Source organism: Arvicola amphibius, chromosome 10, assembly GCF_903992535.2.
Source record: "Arvicola amphibius chromosome 10, mArvAmp1.2, whole genome shotgun sequence".
NCBI lineage: Eukaryota > Metazoa > Chordata > Mammalia > Rodentia > Cricetidae > Arvicola > Arvicola amphibius.
This window is the reverse complement of record NC_052056.1, coordinates 97,226,934-97,243,913: the sequence shown is the minus strand read 5'-3', so window position 1 is coordinate 97,243,913 and position 16,980 is coordinate 97,226,934. Positions and strand designations below refer to the sequence as shown.

The window sequence follows — 16,980 nt, the reverse complement described above, 5'->3', positions numbered from 1 at the left end:
CTAGAACCAGGTTTTCCTTTGCCTGTGGGAGTGGGTGGTGCTCGGGTCTGGGCTCCTGAAGGCAGGCCTGCATATAAACAGGCCCATTGTCCTCCTTGGGAAGCCAAGGAGGCCCACTCTCCTCCCTGAACCCATGCTGATCTTCCTGGGGACACGGGACAAACAGGAAGAGCAAAGCGCCTTCCCTGCTTCCGAAGTACTTAGCATTTATTTTAAATTTGAGGGTTAAATAGGAGGGAAAGCTGGATTTGTAGAAAAATCAGGGCAGAAAGAGGAGACCTGGTCAGTCAATGCAGCTGGGCAGTCCCTGGGGACCTGTACCCGGCAGCCTCACTCCCAAGACTTGCATGTTCTCCTTAGCCTTTGTGGCTGCAAACCATGCTGTAAAGAGCAACACAATAGCCTGGCTGCCGCAAAATGCAAACTCTTGGGCCAAGCAGAGTCTGTGGCGATGAGATACATGCTCTAGTAACTCCCGAGTGTCTCGGGTGGTCACGTGCTGCGTCATGCTCCCTCACTGGTACTGGTGATGAGATTTCTACCTCTTCTGAGATGCTCTGTGGGGTAGCGAGCCCACTCTAGCGCTGCTTGGTGTTAGGATGAAGTTGCACATGCATGCTCTCCATCTTACATTTTGAGGTAGGGTCTATCACCAAAACCGGAGCTCACCAATTCAGTTAGACTGACTGGCCAGTGAATGCCAGGCATCCTCCTGTCTCTGCCACCCCAGCACTGACTACTGGTGTGCAATACCATTCCTGGCTTTTTACGTGGGTGCTACAGATCAAACTCGGGTCTCGTGCTCTTGTGGCACTCCCTTTACTGATGAAGCTATCTCCCCAGGATGGAGTTTTAGGATGCACAGGCTCCCCACGGATCACCTGGACTGGACAGCAGGCTGAGAAATAAACCATACCACCTGCAGAGCTCTAGATGGCAACCCAGGCCTTGTGTGGAGTCCCCCCACAGTCTCTGAGCCTGTTAGAAAAACACACTCTTCCCTCCAGGGATCCCTTACATGCCCACATTGCCAGCCTCATGTTAAATACAAACATTCACCCTCCCAGAACAAGATGGACAACCATCCCCAGGTGTGTAATGATGGCATCAGGCTGGAGAGGGACCAGGAGGGTGCAGACAGCCTGGCTACTCACTTAGCTGACACTGCATTTCACCCCAGGTAAATGTTGCCTCCCCAGGCCGGCCTGCACACGGCGGCCCGGCCTCATGCCCACCCTAGTGTTAGGCACTTACTTCATGGGTTTGAATAGCGCCTGCCCGTAATTCTGGAAGGTCATGATGAGCTTCAGCTGTGTGCCCCCTGACTTCATGGCTGCAGGAGGGAGGGAAGAACAAACAGGGTGACTCAGTGGCTGCCTTAGACCCCCAACTGCCCCCAGGCAGCAGAATCAGACAAAAGCTCTAGTCACCAGCCAGCCGAATCTTCTTCGTGTGGCGAGGGGATCCCATTGTGCCTGAGAAGATAGGGTTTGCAGCAATGATGCACCCCAGCTAGCTGGACCCCCTTCTGATACATCAGTCTGGTATAAGCAAACTCCACAGTGTGAGCCCACAAAGGGTCCAGGGGATGGGCAGTTGCACTTGCCTGCCAGTCCAGGAGTGCAGCCACACACATGCACACCTTCACACAAACACATGCTCACACCTACACACACCCTACGCCCCCATGAAGACCTCCATACCCATAAACACCCCACACTCCCAGTCCTATATAAACATCCCCTTCCTTACACACCCCCAATACCCACCTGTATCTACATCACACACACACACACACACACACACACACACACACACACACACACACCACTGCTTCCCTAGGTACAGGGCCAGCTACTAGGATTTAGTGACGGTCAGAGTGGTCTCTCTGAGAAGACCCCCAAATACCTTAGGTTAGAAGCTCCTACATCATTAGGACATGGAGGGATATGACACATTGTTCTGGCACCTTACCATGTCAGAAAGCCGATGGATTTACAAAACGACCTTTCTTTCCCCAACCTTGGCTTTCCCTTTTGTTAATGAAAGAGGGGAAAGGAAAGTCACAGGGTTTTTTTCTGTTCCAGGTCAGCTGTGACAAAGGCCCCCAAGGTTGTTCAAGGGACAAGGACACAAAGGGGCCATCACACTGTACAATGTAGCCAAGCCTGTCTACATGGGAGCTTGCCTGGTGTGTACAGAGGCATCCCGTATCCTTGGCAGGCTCAGAGCAAGTGATAACATCACAGATGTAACGGAGTCAGAGCCTACACTGGACATGCGGGTAGATAGGAAGTTACAAAGGGCGAGATAACTTTAGACTCCTTGGTGTAGGAGGCAATGCAGGCTGCAGCCTGAGGTCATTGTGAGAGCCACTTCTCGGGGAGAGAGGCCTCGGGTTGGTCACAAGAGAGCAGACGTAGGTACTGAGGGGGTGGTGGTGAGGAAGGCAAAGGACAGAAAGGCTGCAGTGGGGTCTCTAGAATCTGAAAACAGGTGGTGGTGACAGTCAGGGCAATGCTCTTGCTGTTTGGGTCCCAGGTATAACAGGACTGGCAGAGGACTGTGGCTGTCGGTACCAGGGTCAGGGGAGGCTCGTGTGTGTGTGTGTGTGTGTGTGTGTGTGTGTGTGTGTGTGTGTGTGTGCCACAGAAGAGTAAGTGTGAAGGTTTGGTGGAGCTGGGCACAGTGGCACACATATTTAATCTAAGTACTTCAGAGGCAGAGACAGGTAGATCTCTATGAGTTCCAGGCCAGCCTGGTCTGCATAGTGAATTCAAGGCTACCTAGAGTTACATAGTAAGACCTTGCCTCAAAACAAAAAAAAAAGTTCAGTGGAAGAAAGATCATGGTAGTCCACTCTGATCTAGACACTAAAGTCTGCTTAGCTTCCCCAAGCTGAACATCCTGGATGAAACCTTTACTTTTCCAGCCTCAGTTTCTCCTTCTATAAAACGGGGCCATAGATGATTGCTTATCATTGTGCAGATATCTCCTTCAAATTAAAACATTTCCCCTTGGTTGGGCACATGCTTTAAATTCTAGCACTTGGGAGGCTGAGGCAGAAGCAGGTGGATCTCTATGAGTTTGAAGCCAGCCGGTTATATACAGTGAGTTCCAGGATGGCAAAGGCTACATAGTGGGGCCCATGTCATTTGTATGAACAAATAAAAATATTACTTTTGGTGGGAGGCTCATTAAGATTTAGGAAGCAGGGCTGGAGAGATGGCTCAGAGGTTAAGAGCAATAGCTGCTCTTCCAGAGGCCATGAGTTCAATTCCCAGCAACCACATGGTGGCTCACAACCACCTATAATGAGATCTGGTGCCCTCTTCTGCCATGCAGGTACAACACTGTGTACATAATAAATAAATAAATCTTTTTAAAAAAGATTTAGGAAGTAAATGAAACTTAAAAGGCTTAGGAAGTTCCTGAAACTTGCAAGAATCACAGGAGTCCCTCCTCCTAGTTGATATAAGCAGAAAGAATTGGTGGGGAGAGAAGACCCTCCCACAGGCCAAGCTGTGTTTGTTCCCATCCCTCAGGGAAAGTCACATGATACTCCTTCACAAGGCTGTGGAGAGGATTAGGCTCAAAGAACAGCAGTGGCCTGGACTCACCTGTACAGTGGGGTCAGTTCCCCGGCTGGTATTAGCAGGGGGCCTGGCTGTTGGCTGTGTATGACGGGCTTCACTAGGGACATAAGACTGATTTTGGGCTCCGCCAGACCAGAGTGGCTGGTACGAGATGGTGTCCTTCTTGGGCCACCACACACGTCCTGCTCCTTTCAAACTCGGGATGCAACCACAGCAGTGAGGGCAGGTGTGACTACCACCCTGCCTTCCTTCTGAGTGACACAGCAAAGTGCTTACGGTTTGACTATTGAGCAAGCAGCTTATGAAACATTCATGCTCCAGGAAGCTCATTTTCCCCCTGAAGACAGGGACACATGGGTTTTTCAGCCCCGATACACAGACCGGCAGCGAGCCTGCACCTCTCCCTTGGGAGCCTGGCAGGGGATTTTAATTTTCTGTTTTTCCTTATCTGTGCTTTCTAAATTTGCACAAGGAACATCCACCGCGTTTCTGGTAAAGCGGAAAAGAAGGAAGTGATTAAAAAGTTGGTGGCACCATCAAGTCTCCGTGTACGACCCATTTTCGCTTCATCACAGAGACTCCTGGGTTTAATGGTTCCTTCCTGGGCCAGGCTCTTTTTAAAGTTTGTAATCCGGGCTTTCAGATAGCAAAATATTGTGTTAATCTGGTCAGCCTGGTCTGTCTCCGCTCCTCCCCCTCCCCCCCACCCCCCCCTCACCACCTGCTTTTCTTGCTTTGAACAGGCTCTCGCGTAACTGAAAACTGGCTATGTAGCTGAGGACGACCTTGAACTCGTGACCCTCTCGCCTCCGCATGTCCTCAGTGCTGTCTATGCCGTGCTAGGTACGGCCCAGGGCTTTGAGCATGCTAGTCAAGCACGCTACCCACTGAGCTACCTCCTAGTCTAGTCAGTCTTTTCCTAAGGGGGTCCCATCTGCCTCCCCATTGCCCTGACGCCAAGGAGGCAACCAGGAGCTGTAGAACACAGAGCTCTGAGGTGACTGAGGTACAAACTGTAAGGCTCTGTCCTAACTCAGTCCACCCTTAGCCCTGCAAGCTGCCTGAAGCCGGCTGGGGGTATTCTCTGGTCGGAGCCCAGACCCCACCTATTTGACACAGACTGCTTTGTGTTACAGCAAAGGCTCAGGGTGTCTGTCTAGCTGGGCAACAGATGAGAACACCCACCAGCTTCTGTACTAGGCTGTCCCCGGTGGGCACTAAGGAAATGGGCCACACCTGAGACATTGACTGGTGGCCCTTGGGGACTATCACCACTGCTGGACTTGACCTTGGTCGACTCATCCAGGCGACTATTTTCACACACACACACACACACACACACACACACACACACCTTGCTGCCTTTTAAGGGGTTGTTCTAGAAGATTAATGGAGGCAGGTGTTTGCAATGTAAGTGAAGGCCTCCCTAGGGAAGACTCACATTCAGAGAATATGTCACTCAGCCTTTCCTGGCCTGTCTCACATGTCACTGAACTGGAGAAGCATGCCTGTGGCTCAGACGCTGGGCATACAGTCCCCTTCCACCTGCCAATCTTTGACATGAGGAAATGGGCACGGGGCACATTTATGTGGTGGCCAGAGGCAGAGTCGCTGACCCTGGCCTTGCAGCCACCCACCCTGACACAAGGGGCTGGACAAGCTGAGCGAGCAGGCGTTGACGGTGGCTGCAGCCAGGTCTCCAAACTTCTGGCCCATTGAGAGGCTTTCCGGCTTCGGAGACGTCCCTGGCTCAGACCAGGCACACGTGGGGCACCTTCTGCCCTAGTGGCCTGCAGCCTGGTGTTACTATGTCATGCTGCCTCTCAGGCAGCTCACTTTTATTTTGAGAGTGGCAGTCACAAGAAAGCCCAGAAATACACCGATGGAGCTTGGCTTGAAGAAAGCCAAGACAGTGAGTGGGAGCTGGGCTCAATCCTTGCAGCTTCCTGTCTGCACAAGGAGAAAACAGGCAGGGGTGGGGTTGGATGGGGCAACCCAAATCCCCACTGGAGACTACCCTCGGCTCCTGACCTTCCAACCTATGGCACTGAGCAGGCAATAGCCATGTACTTGGTGCACTTGATCTTGGGATCCTTGTTATTTCAGGGGGTCCCTCTACCGCTGAGCTCTGTGACCGCAGTCACCCTCTTCCCCCACCCTACATGCATGCCCTGAGTCAGAGGCAAGGGCCTGTAACCCTGCTGTGGCTGGTACTGCCTCTTGAGAACTATACTAGCTCTGTCTCATCAGACAGGAATGAGAAGTCTCCGCACCCCCGCCCCTTCATAGGCAGTATTTCCGGGGCACCCCAGTCATGGGTCCTTTATTCCTTGAAGCTCACAGCCAATTCTCCCAGATTTCATCTCCATCCATTCTTTCCCTCCGGCAGATCAATTAGTGACAAGGACTTCAGTCTGGTGGCGTAATTTTCTTTTGTTCTGCCTTGTTCTCGATACCACGAGCCTTGATCTGACCTACATGGAGCCACCTTAAGAGATCTCTCCTCAGGCCAGAGGCTGCCTCACCCTCTGCTTCCAGGGAGACTTCTCCCCCCGAGTAATTTCAAGTGTAGAGCATTAGCATCCATGATTGTACATGGTAGCAATTTGATTACCACCAGTCCCAGTCAAAGGCATGGCGGGCCACTTCCTGCTGAGCAGAGGTGGATGTGTGTAGTCTCTTTAAAGGTAGCAGCGGCCTGTTACCAGGCAGCCTGGAGCCTGGCTATAAATAAATCTCTATTGGCCTTGGCTAGCTGCACTGTGGGCCACACAGAGCCTCGTGAAAAGGAGCAAGAGGTTCTAAACAGGCGAGACGTGATGGAACCATTCCAAGAGGGCATGGAACCCCCCTGGCACTATTTTCCATCACAAGAGTCATTTCCCGGCTCCATATTTCATAGTGAGATGAATAACTTGAAGATTAAAGCCACCACTTCTGGGGTTGGGGGGATGGCTTGGTGGATAATGTGCTAGTTGTGCAAGCACACAGACCAGAGTTTGGAACCCCAGGACCCAAGTAAAAGCTGTACAGATGTGGCGGCTACGTGCAATCCTAGCCCTAATGAGGCAGACAGGGAATCCCCCAGCAAGCTGGCTAGCTAGACTAGTTAGCGCCGGAATGCTCGAGATTCAGTGAGTGACCCCGACTCAACAAGTTAAAAATGAAAAACGAGTTGAAACACTAATGTCAGCTTCAGACCTTCACACCATGGGCACATAAACAGCTGCAGACACCCGCACACACACACCTATACACACATGTGCACAGACACTAATAAACACAATACACCTACTCATACATCCTCAAATATACATACCCACAAAATTAAAAATACAAAAAATTAAAGTCATCATTGGTCGGCCCCAGGGAAACTTGAATCAGAAACAAGGGGATATTACCCACCAGCAAATCTTCCTTCTCTGTCTCCTCAGTTTCCCTAGTTGTGGGAGGAAGTTGGAAGGCAGGACTAGCTTTAGAAGGTTCCACTTTACTCCAGGTCATGGTAGCACCAGGCCCTGGGCAGAAGCAAATCCTGTCTATGTGCACCCAGCTTGTCACCTACCCAGTGGCTACACTACAATGAATGTCCAGGAAAGACTATGTCTCAAGGAGCCAGATGTGTGCTCAAAACTTTGGCTGGACCTTTACACCCACGACAACTTCTGTAGCAGCTCAGGATGAGTCAGGTAAGCCAGGGTGGCAGGAAGTTGCCTCCAACAGGCAGCCTCCAGGACAGTGTGCAATCTCCAGGGCATTGTGCTGCGGCCATGGCCAGTCATTTCAGGATGCTCCCCTTGGAGCAAGATGTCTGGTCCACTTATCCAGGTTTAAACTCTGCAGCCCGAGAAGATACAGGCACCTGTTTTGACTCCAGGTCCCTAGGCAAAGTGGCTTGGTGTTACTTGAAACATTGTTGCCACACGGAGATCCACCAGGCAGGGGCTCTCCAGTTCTGCTCTTGCCCCTGACTCCTATTTACACCCCGAAGCCTTCTCTATTTGTGGGGCAGGTGTCACATCTTTGAACCTTCCGGGCAGCAGAACTGGTGGACCCAGAAAGGAAGCATTCCAGTGACGTATACCCTGCTAGCAGTGATCCCCAATACTAGGGGGTCAGAACCTCACAACCAACACTCCCAGCCCCGACGCAGGCATGACCTCACCTTGGGAGAAAAGGGCACCTTTTACAATGATCTCAAACTCATGTATCAACCCCCAGATGCATTCAAGTTGGATCACATTTTGCTGCCGGGCAGCCGTTTGACTGAAGTCACTGTGGCTAGTGATTGGTACAGCTGGGATCCCTCAGCACTCTCTGTGGGGGGGGGCAGTGTCCTTTGTCTGCCTGGGTGATGGCCATTTCTACTGATTACCTTCCGATAGTTTCTGGGCACCTGCAGAATGAAGGACCCAGCACGTCCATTTTGGGAATGGATGAAAACCACTCCAGTCATTGTGTTTAGCACATCAGTGTAGGATCCACTCAAGCATCCCGTGGCCCAGAAGGGTACTGGCTGACTCCAGGATGCTCCACTATACCAAGGCACAGGTCAACTCTAGGCTGCTTCCTCATCAGCAACCGAGCTGCTCATCCTACTATGAAGTCAGGGTCCTAGCACCATCATCCTTTCCAAGTAAATCAGACTAAGGGGGGGGGCGGTGGCTCAAAGTTAAGTACATGAAGATAATAAACAAAGTTCCTTGGGGTTAGCACAGCTTCTGGTGAGGCCCTGGAACCACAATCTGCCCTGATCTGAGATCCCAGGATAGATCCCCTCACCTTTGCATAGAACAGGTATCAGTGAGAATAGGAACTAACAACTGAAGCCCCCACAACAGCTGGACAGCAGTGGGGATCAGATAGCACTCGAGCTTGTCCCTCCATGTGCCTAAGGATGTCACCCTCTTCAAGGTCACTGTAGTACATGTTCTTTACTTCTCAGCTGAATGGCTGACAGAGGCAGCAGTACTTCTGGAAGCTGATCTCACCGCTAGGTCTTTGACGTGCTAGGAATTGCTCTCCCACTGAGCCACACTCCAGTCCCTCATTGGGCGATTCTAGGCAGGTGCTCTACCACTGGGCCATCATACCCCCAGCCACTCACTGGGGGATTCTACTACTAAGCTACAGTCCCAGTCTTCTTTTCTGTTTCTGTTTCTAAGAAAAGGGTCTTGTTAAGTTACCCAGGCTGACCTTGGACTTTCAATTTTCCTGTCTCAGCCTACTGCATAGCTAGATGACAGGTTTCACTTTCATGCCCAGCTTGGGTATTTCTTTAACAGTTGTATTATACTCCAAAGAGAAAGGGGCATGGACTGTGGCTCTTTTAAAACAAAGTCCCTGTGCTAACAAGGACTATTCCTCACTCATCCTGAAGCCTCTGGATTCCACATGGGGCATGGCAGGGTCAGGTGGGGGTGCACTCGGATCTCTCTGGCAGAAGAAGGGAGGGTGGAAGATTGTTAGATTAATCTTTTTTACTAAGTGAGTTGGCCAAACCTTGGGGAAACGGTGGGTCCCGGCTTTTTTGACCAGGCAAGAGCCCAGCATGCTGATCAGCAGAGCCCCAGACACCTCTAAAGAGGTGGTTGCCGCAGGCAGGCAGCTTCTAACTGCTCCATGTCAGCAATTGGCCCCAAGCCCATAACCGGAGGGAGCCTGTTAGCAGATCTGCTTTCAAGACACATGGCAGGCTACCCAAGCACGTGCAGCTGAGCACACCAGGGCCACCCCTGCACAGCCCCAGCCCTCAGCCTGTCCTATGCCCCCTCTCAAGCCACAGGGACTATCAACCACTCACAACCTGAGAACAGTCCAAAACCTGCTCAGAAACTGCCCCGATATGCTGTTTTCCTGCAACAGAAAACGATTTCACAAAAAACCTGGAGATGTTCCTTTAACACCGCTCAATCCAGGATACCCAGGTTCCAGCTTTGCTTCCCCTTGACCTGGTGAGATCCCTAAACCCCTACTGAGTTTCAAAGGGAGCAGGTTCAGAACATCCACCCTGGCTAAGCCATGCAATCTAGCTGCCCCTGCAGGAGGAAGAAAGGTGGCCCACGCATAGGTGCTGGCAGGAGGTGCTGCAGCCACTGTGGGTCACCAGGGTATTCTTTTACAGGGGAGGGAAGGCCTATATGTCTGTGTATATAACACTATCGGGGGTCAAAAGGATGACCTGCACTTGCCAGCAATGAACCTCGAAGCATCCATCTGGCTCCTGGATCCTCAAGGTGACCACCTAGACACCCCCGAAAAAGCAGCTCCTTTGCCAGAGACCTGCCTAGGAAACCAGCTCCGTACAGCCCTGCTGTGCCCACACCAAGGTGCACTTGCGCCAGGGGCAAGCAGGTGGCTACCTACCAACGCTGGTGATCTTCTGAGAGCCAAGGTCCTGCAACAAGGCGTCGATGGCCGGGTTGTGCCTGGAGTACAGCTCATACCGGTTGATGCCGATGTGGAATTTGAGCCAGTTAGGATAGAGGTCCACGGCTGCTTCGCCAGTAGGCAAGAATTCTGCTCCTTCAGCACCTTCCTGTGGCCTACACGGAACAAAGAGAGACTACAGTCAAGTGTCAACAGAGAAACAAGAGGCCGAGGAATGCTGGGGAGCTGGTCCTGAGGGTCAGGGCTTGCGACTCTGGGCTCAAAGTACAGGTTCACTAAAAGCTGCCTGTGCACTGCCTTGTCTGCACTTCCCTCCCCGGCTGCGGTTCCACGGCCTAATGACACACCTGGAGACCTGTAATTCCTATTTACCCTCCAGAGACGCCACAGACAACCCTAACTACCACTGGTCTAGACCCGGAGTGTCAGCGCTATCCCAGCGCCTCTGTCTTGGGGGTCACCGAAAGTGCCCCCCCATAAGAATGATGTCAGCTGGGAGTGTGTGGGAAGGGACTGTCAGCTTTTCCTGGGACCAGACAGCCTGAAAGTCGTAGGCACACCCAGCCAGCCAGAAACCTCCCCGGCTTGCTGCCTTTGTTCCAAAGGCCAGGGACAGGATGATGCAAGGGGCTAAATTTGATTTTAACGAGTGCAGCCATAGGTGGGGAGGACTGGACGACGGAATCAGTCACTCCAGCCCGGGTTCAGAAGAAGACCTGCTGCCTGCCTTCTCTGGCCATGGGGTTGTCTGGAGGAAGAGCAGACCCTCTGGGAGTATGCTAGGCTGGAGGGGAAGAGGGGCCGCTTTAGCTCTGCTTCATTGACAGGTGAGGACTCAACTCCAGTCTGTACTGCACTAGAAGCAAAAGGAGGGGCTGGGGTCCTCCAAGAAGCCACACCCTGACCACTCTCTCTGCGGCCTCTGCTGGATAGTTTCTGGGCCAGCACAGCCCAGAAGCCACCAAACAGCTCCCATGTGCAGGCTCAAGGCACAGGGCCTGGTCACATTCCAGGGAGAGAAAGGATTTCTAAGGCTGTTTTGGACGGGCTGCCCGGGAACCTTTGCAGGTTATTTGCTCTAGCCAGCTGGTGGTTAATATTTCACTCTGCTGGGCTTATTTGGATCTGTGCAGCTGTGGGGGAGGGGGTGGACACAAAGCTGGGCAGCTTGGAAGATAACTCCAGGATGGCTCGTCTTCCTCCCCAGCGCCAGGCAGGGTGGCCCGGTTCGCGTCTTTGCCAGGAGGTCTCTCTCCACACTGCCAACATCACTTCTCAGCTGCTTTTGTTCCCAGTGACTGAACTTAAAAGACTTATTAGGTACATTCAGGCTTTCTGGAGGTGTCCACCCCGAACAGCTCACCCATCGGTCTCAGAGCCAGCAGCCCAGCCCCTCCCAGGGGAAGGCGGCTCCCACTCTCCCTGGCTGACTCTCCCAACATATTCATTCATCTGCTTCCCCAGCCATCGCCAGGGCTGGCCAGCATGCTTCCTTGTAGGTGGAGCACTGGGCTCCCGTGGCTCCTGGTGGGCCGCCAGCTTCCCACACCAGGGTACTGGGGGCCTCCCAAACCCCATCAGCCCTTCTCCCTAGAAAATCATTGTGGAGACAAAGGCAGGGCCCAGAGCAAGAGGCGCATCTGCCCCGCCCACCAGGCGTCCTACCCAGCCTCCTTTAAGGGTTCCTAACGGCACACAAAATGCTTGGCCTGTGAAACAGCCTTCTAGGGGGTGTCTTTATTCCCGGAAGGAGCGGCCGTACCAGTCCCACCCCAGCCTCTCATTTTCTGCTCACCAGTCTGGATTTTCTGCCGCTGCCTTGGGGTTAAACCTGATGTCGCTGTTCACATTAAACAGGACGTCGTCCTCTGTCAGAGGAGGCACAGCACCCTGGTAGAGTGGGTGCTCAAACAATTTGGCTAAGAGTGATCCGTCCCCGCTGGGGTCAGGGGGCAGCACCCGTGGCCGAGGCCCAGGGTCTCTTAGCAGCGGGCGGTGTGCACGGTCACGGAGTGGCGGGGAGCCGGGCTCCTGGCCCCGTGGGGCGTGATCAACTGGCTCTGCTGCAGGAGGCAGCTTCTCCAAGGAGTGGGAGGTTAGGTTAGAGGCTGGATCTGAGCTGAAATCTTGCAGGATGCGCAGTGTATGCTTGTTGGGCCAGCCTGCTTCGCCACCGGCGGACTCCCCCGGGCGGCTCCTCGCCTGGGCCCAGCCTGGGCCAGCTGCTTCTGCCGCCGGCTGAGCGCAGGAACAGCCGGGTTCCCCCGTGGATCGCGCAGCGCGCCGGTCCAGCTTGGGTAGCAGGTCAACAGCAATGTGCAAAGCGCAAGCCAGTAGGAATACCACCAGGATGAGCACGCGAAACCTGCGCACCAGGATCATCTTCATGGCCGCACTGGCCAGCGTGCTCAGGGGGTTCCGGACGCGCGCTACACCGGCACCCCTCAGCTTGGCACCAAGCCGGCAACGACTCGCGGGTCAAGGTCCATTCAGCGCACGAGCAGCTACCGGCTTAGGGGCTGTCCCCAGACTTGGACGTCGTGGAGGACACCCGCCACCAAAGCCCCAACTCTCCAGGCCATCTCTGGGGGAAGCCAGTGGCCTTTGTCGGTGGACCTGGTGGCAGAAGTGACAGGGAACACAGCAGCGGACGAAGGTCTCCGGGACGGCTACCACACTCATTGGGCGTGTAGGCAAAAGGCGCGGCTGTTCATCCTGGCCGGGGCGCGACGGTTCCGATCCAGAGTGCAAAGCTCCCGCTGGGCCACTCCGGGTGTTGGGCGGGTGACAAAGCCACTTCTCCGCGTTGTCAGGTTGCGGCTAGAAGGCCGGGCTGGAGAGACTGGGGCGAGAAGGGAAGCACGAGGGGGCGCGCGGGGCGAAGCCGCGATCTGGCAGGTGCAGCGGGCAGACCCGGAGCGCAGCGCCCGCACGGCGGAGCTCCAGGCGCCCCGCGCCAGGCCAGCTGATATCCGAGCGCCGTGGAGCCGCCCCCCGCGTCAGCGCCCGCAGATTGGCGGAGCAGCTGCCCCGCGAGGCCCGGCCGGCTCGGCGCTCGCCCGCGCTCCGTTCTCTCCTCCCCTCGGCCGCGCCCCGCGGTGTCGCCGCGCCTCCTCTGCGCTGAGCTGGGAGCCCGAGAGGCCCGACCGAGAACCCGCAGGCAGCGCGGACTCCGACTCTGCGCGCGCGGCTCTCGGCCTGGTCGCCTGCGTCCCTGAAGCTCCGCGCGCCGCCAGCTGCAGCCGCGCGGCTCCTCCCCGGCGAGTGGAGGCCAGAAAGCAGGCCAAGTCCCTCCCCGGAGCCCGCGGGGCGTCTGCGCGGCCGGATGAGCTCCCCTCCGGGCGGTGTCCTGGCACCTCGGTCCCCGCAGCCCGCTAAGTGGAGGACGAAGGGGCAACGTTGCCACGCGGCGTAGAAAACGGCGAGGGAGTGCGTTGAGCCCCAATCCGAGGGGACGCCAGAATCGCGGCAAGGCTGCCGGGCCCACCCCACCCCAGGGGACACGCCTGCGCCTTAACCCTGGCAGCGCCGCGCCTGGCTTGGCTGAGAGGCTCGGTTGCGCGGGCGGTGGGCGGGGCGCGTCTCACTGCTTGCCCTCTGGGATGCTAAATCGGGGTGCACACTTAAGGGAGATCTGCTTCTACCACGTGGCCTCATCTGTGGCCACCGGGCTTCTGGGTCCCCAACCCCAGTAGGAAATAGGAATCCATGGGTATTTCCGCCTAAAATTCTGGGAAGTTAAGGGAGAGAGGGTCACACACAGATCCACAGGCTGAGCAGACCTCCTGGCTTAAAGCACCTGCATATTTCCACAGCAGCCCAACCCAGCTGCCTCCGTAAGAGACCGAGGGGCGGAGCCTGTGCTCTAAGGAGCCCCTCTTTGTCATGATTTCCTGGCTGTGCTCCAAGGCCCTCTAATGCTCTCAGCGAGCCTGAGTTCTCTGTGAATAGAGCGTACAGCATATGTTATTTCTGAAGATTCAACGATGAGTTTATGGTAGCCAGAAGATGGCCATCCAGTAGATGGCCACTAGCTGCTTGCTAGGGAAGAGGAGGGTCGCAGACAGCTGGTTAGCAAAAGTGCCTCCTAGGCGGCTAGGGAGAGAGGGGTGGAGTTCCATACTGCTGTAACAGGAGCTGATGCCTGTGTTGGACCATGTCGGGGAAACCCAAGAGTGCAGTGGGTGGGGCCTAAAGAGAGGTGCACCCCGGGGAAGCATTACACTGAGGAAACAGACACTGCATTCATCCTTTCTCCCACTCACACAGACCATGAGTTGGTGTGTAGACCGATTCCAGAACGGTCCAGGAAATGGTGGACCTGAGGTGGGAGTAGGAAGGAAGCACCTGTGGCCTAGGACCTCTGGGCTTAGACGAATGTCCTCAGGGCAGAAGCAGTCCTGAGGGCTTGCTTGGGGCTCCCGGTTGTCTCCTGGTACCCCGACACTCCATTCACTATAGCATCCTCAGGGAATTCCTGGCTCTCTGGCTCCTACCATAGGGAAGCAGGGTGTAGTAGCCAGTGTATGCCATGGGTCTGCCTGCTGTCTTTTTTTTTTTCTTTTGCAGCAACACCTGTTGCTGTCTGCAAACAGGCTTCTCTTTAGCTACTCTCTGCCCTTCCTCTCCCAGGATGCACGTTCTTCTTGGAGATCTCAGGAGAGACTTAGCTCTCAGGGCTCCACCCAGAGGCCCCAGGAAGGCCAAGGTGACTCATGCAGAAAGGTCTCCGAAGACACAACTTACCCACAGAGGAAGGCGTGACACACTGTGTGCCCCAGCTACTCTGAGTTGAGGAGTAATTTAACACACGCACACACGCACGCGCACACACGCACATGCACAGATGACATGTGAGGAAACACAAGGAAAAACAGTGATAAAGATACACATACACACAGGTGCACATAGACATACTGACTCAGACACACAGACAGACACAGGTGTACACATACATGTACACAGGTGGCACATATGGGGAGACACAAAGAAAACAGTGACGCACAGGTGCACATACATAGACATACACAGACAGAGGCGTACAAACACAGGCGACACACAAACACTGCCATGGAAATACAAGTAGAAATACACACACACACACACACACACACACACACACACACACACTAAAGGAAACTGAGCCTCATCAGGCCTCTACCTTATGACTGTCTGGTCAGATACCCCACCTGGCTAGGTGGGGCTGCCCAAGGAGCAAGGAGGACCCTGATGATGGCATATAGTCCCTGTCAGAACCCAGGAGATGGCTCTTGGGCAGTTTGGCTTCCAAGCTGGAGCTCTAGTAAGCCACTGTGAAGCATGTCAAGAGTGTACAGGCTCAGCAGAGGTGGGGGGGGGCATAGCTGTAAGGAGACTGCTGCTTTATTAGGGTGGCCATGGAAGGCCCTGGGACAGCACACTTAATACAAAATTGTACAAGAGGGAATGCCCCTCTTGGCAGTCTGCGTATGGTGCACATGCGAGGATTCCTGTGCAAAGGCCCTGGGGCACACCAGAGCAAGGAGACCCACAGAGCTGGAGCTGGGTGAGGGGTGTGAGTGAGGGGCAGGAGGGAAATTGAGGCAGCGACAGTGTCAGGGGCTAAGGGGGCCACTTGGGAGGCCACAGTGACTGCCAAACAGTGAATTATGTCTTAAGTGAGGTAAGGCCATGGGAAGATAGGGACAGGACTAGAATGGAGTCATGTGCCTAGCTGTTGTGTTAGTGGTTTGGCCACACAGCAGGATAGAGATGGAAATAGTTCTGGAAAGGGGAAAGAGTTATAGGGTGACCAGAGGGGGACTACCAGGGCCCTGGAATTGAGTTGCCACCCCTGGAGGCACAGATGGGCCTGGAGCCCAGGATGGATTGCGGATTTCCGCTCACTCTAGGCAGGCTTGGTTCCAGGAACCAACCTGGTAGAGAAAACTAGAGACCTTAGAATGGGGCTGGGGCCAGGAAGGACAGGGCCCTGTAGAAAAAGCAGCTAGAATAACCCCAAGCAAGAAATCCTAAGGTTTCAAAGCATCTCCCAAAAGTCAAGCAGTCCAGGCCATTATGAGCAGCAGAAAGATGGAATGGAAGGGAACAGAGCCTGAAGAAGGGAGTATTATACCCCAAACGAGACCAAGGGCGTGGGAAGGTGAGGCAGGGCAGCACGCAAAGCTGAACCTGCGTTCACTGAGGGGATCTAAAAACATCTGATCTCTTCCAGTTGGAAAGAGAGAGAGAGAGAGAGAGAGAGAGAGAGAGAGAGAGAGAGAGAGAGAGAGAGAGAGAGAGAGAGAGAGAGATTAGTTCACAGACAGCTCCTCCCACCCACAGAAAGAGACTCCTCTTGTTTCCAGAGCTTCCCAGGAGCCCATCGTGTATCAAAACAGCTCAAAATAACCAATATGCTGAAGACGAATGGTTAAGGCATATTCTGATCCCATGCAGTCATGTAGAGGCATATCCACATGTACTCCCTGTACTCATAGGGACATCTTGATTCCTTGTAGTCATATGGGGACATATCCCTGTCCCTTGCACTCATGGGTCCACACCCTGGTCCTGCACTCATATGGGGGCGTATCCTGGACCCCCTACAGTCATATGGGGTCTTATCCTGTGTCTCATAGACATATCTGTCACCTTATTCTGACTTTGACACGTGAGAGAGAGCAGAGAAGTGGGGGGTGGAGTCTGGGGACGCTGGTAGCATATCCTTTCTGTTGCTGGGAGGTTGAGGGAACTTGGGGTCTGCCCTTGACTCAGGAGTTCATGGAGTTCTCTGAATACACGTTAACGAGCACCTATCACCGTCACCCATTGTTCCACCGTCTTGTCAAGCAGATCTGCCTGGGAAGACCTGGGTTGCCTGAGTCAGTACCCGCCTTAGCACTCAGGAAGGTGGCTGGGCACAGGGCTGGGGCTCAGGGCCAGTGAGAACCTCCAGAAAAATCGTGAAGGGACAGCAGGCACTTTGGGGATTCCGGTGAGCTGGGGGCAGGGC

At 54.3% G+C, this 16,980-nt stretch overlaps 1 protein-coding gene across 1 annotated transcript in view; it reads right to left on the bottom strand.

Moving 5' to 3' along the window:
* Fam20c (FAM20C golgi associated secretory pathway kinase) overlaps window positions 1-12,965 on the bottom strand; it is a 54,492-nt gene extending 41,527 nt beyond the window's left edge. Inside the window, exons 1-3 of the mRNA XM_038345161.2 lie at window positions 11,782-12,965; window positions 9,963-10,141; window positions 1,255-1,333 (exon numbers count right to left, since the gene is read on the bottom strand). Coding sequence (XP_038201089.1) covers window positions 1,255-1,333; window positions 9,963-10,141; window positions 11,782-12,374 — 851 coding nt within the window. The 5' untranslated portion in view covers window positions 12,375-12,965. The remainder of the gene's footprint in view (window positions 1-1,254; window positions 1,334-9,962; window positions 10,142-11,781) is intronic.
* Between the last annotated feature and the right edge of the window lie 4,015 nt (window positions 12,966-16,980).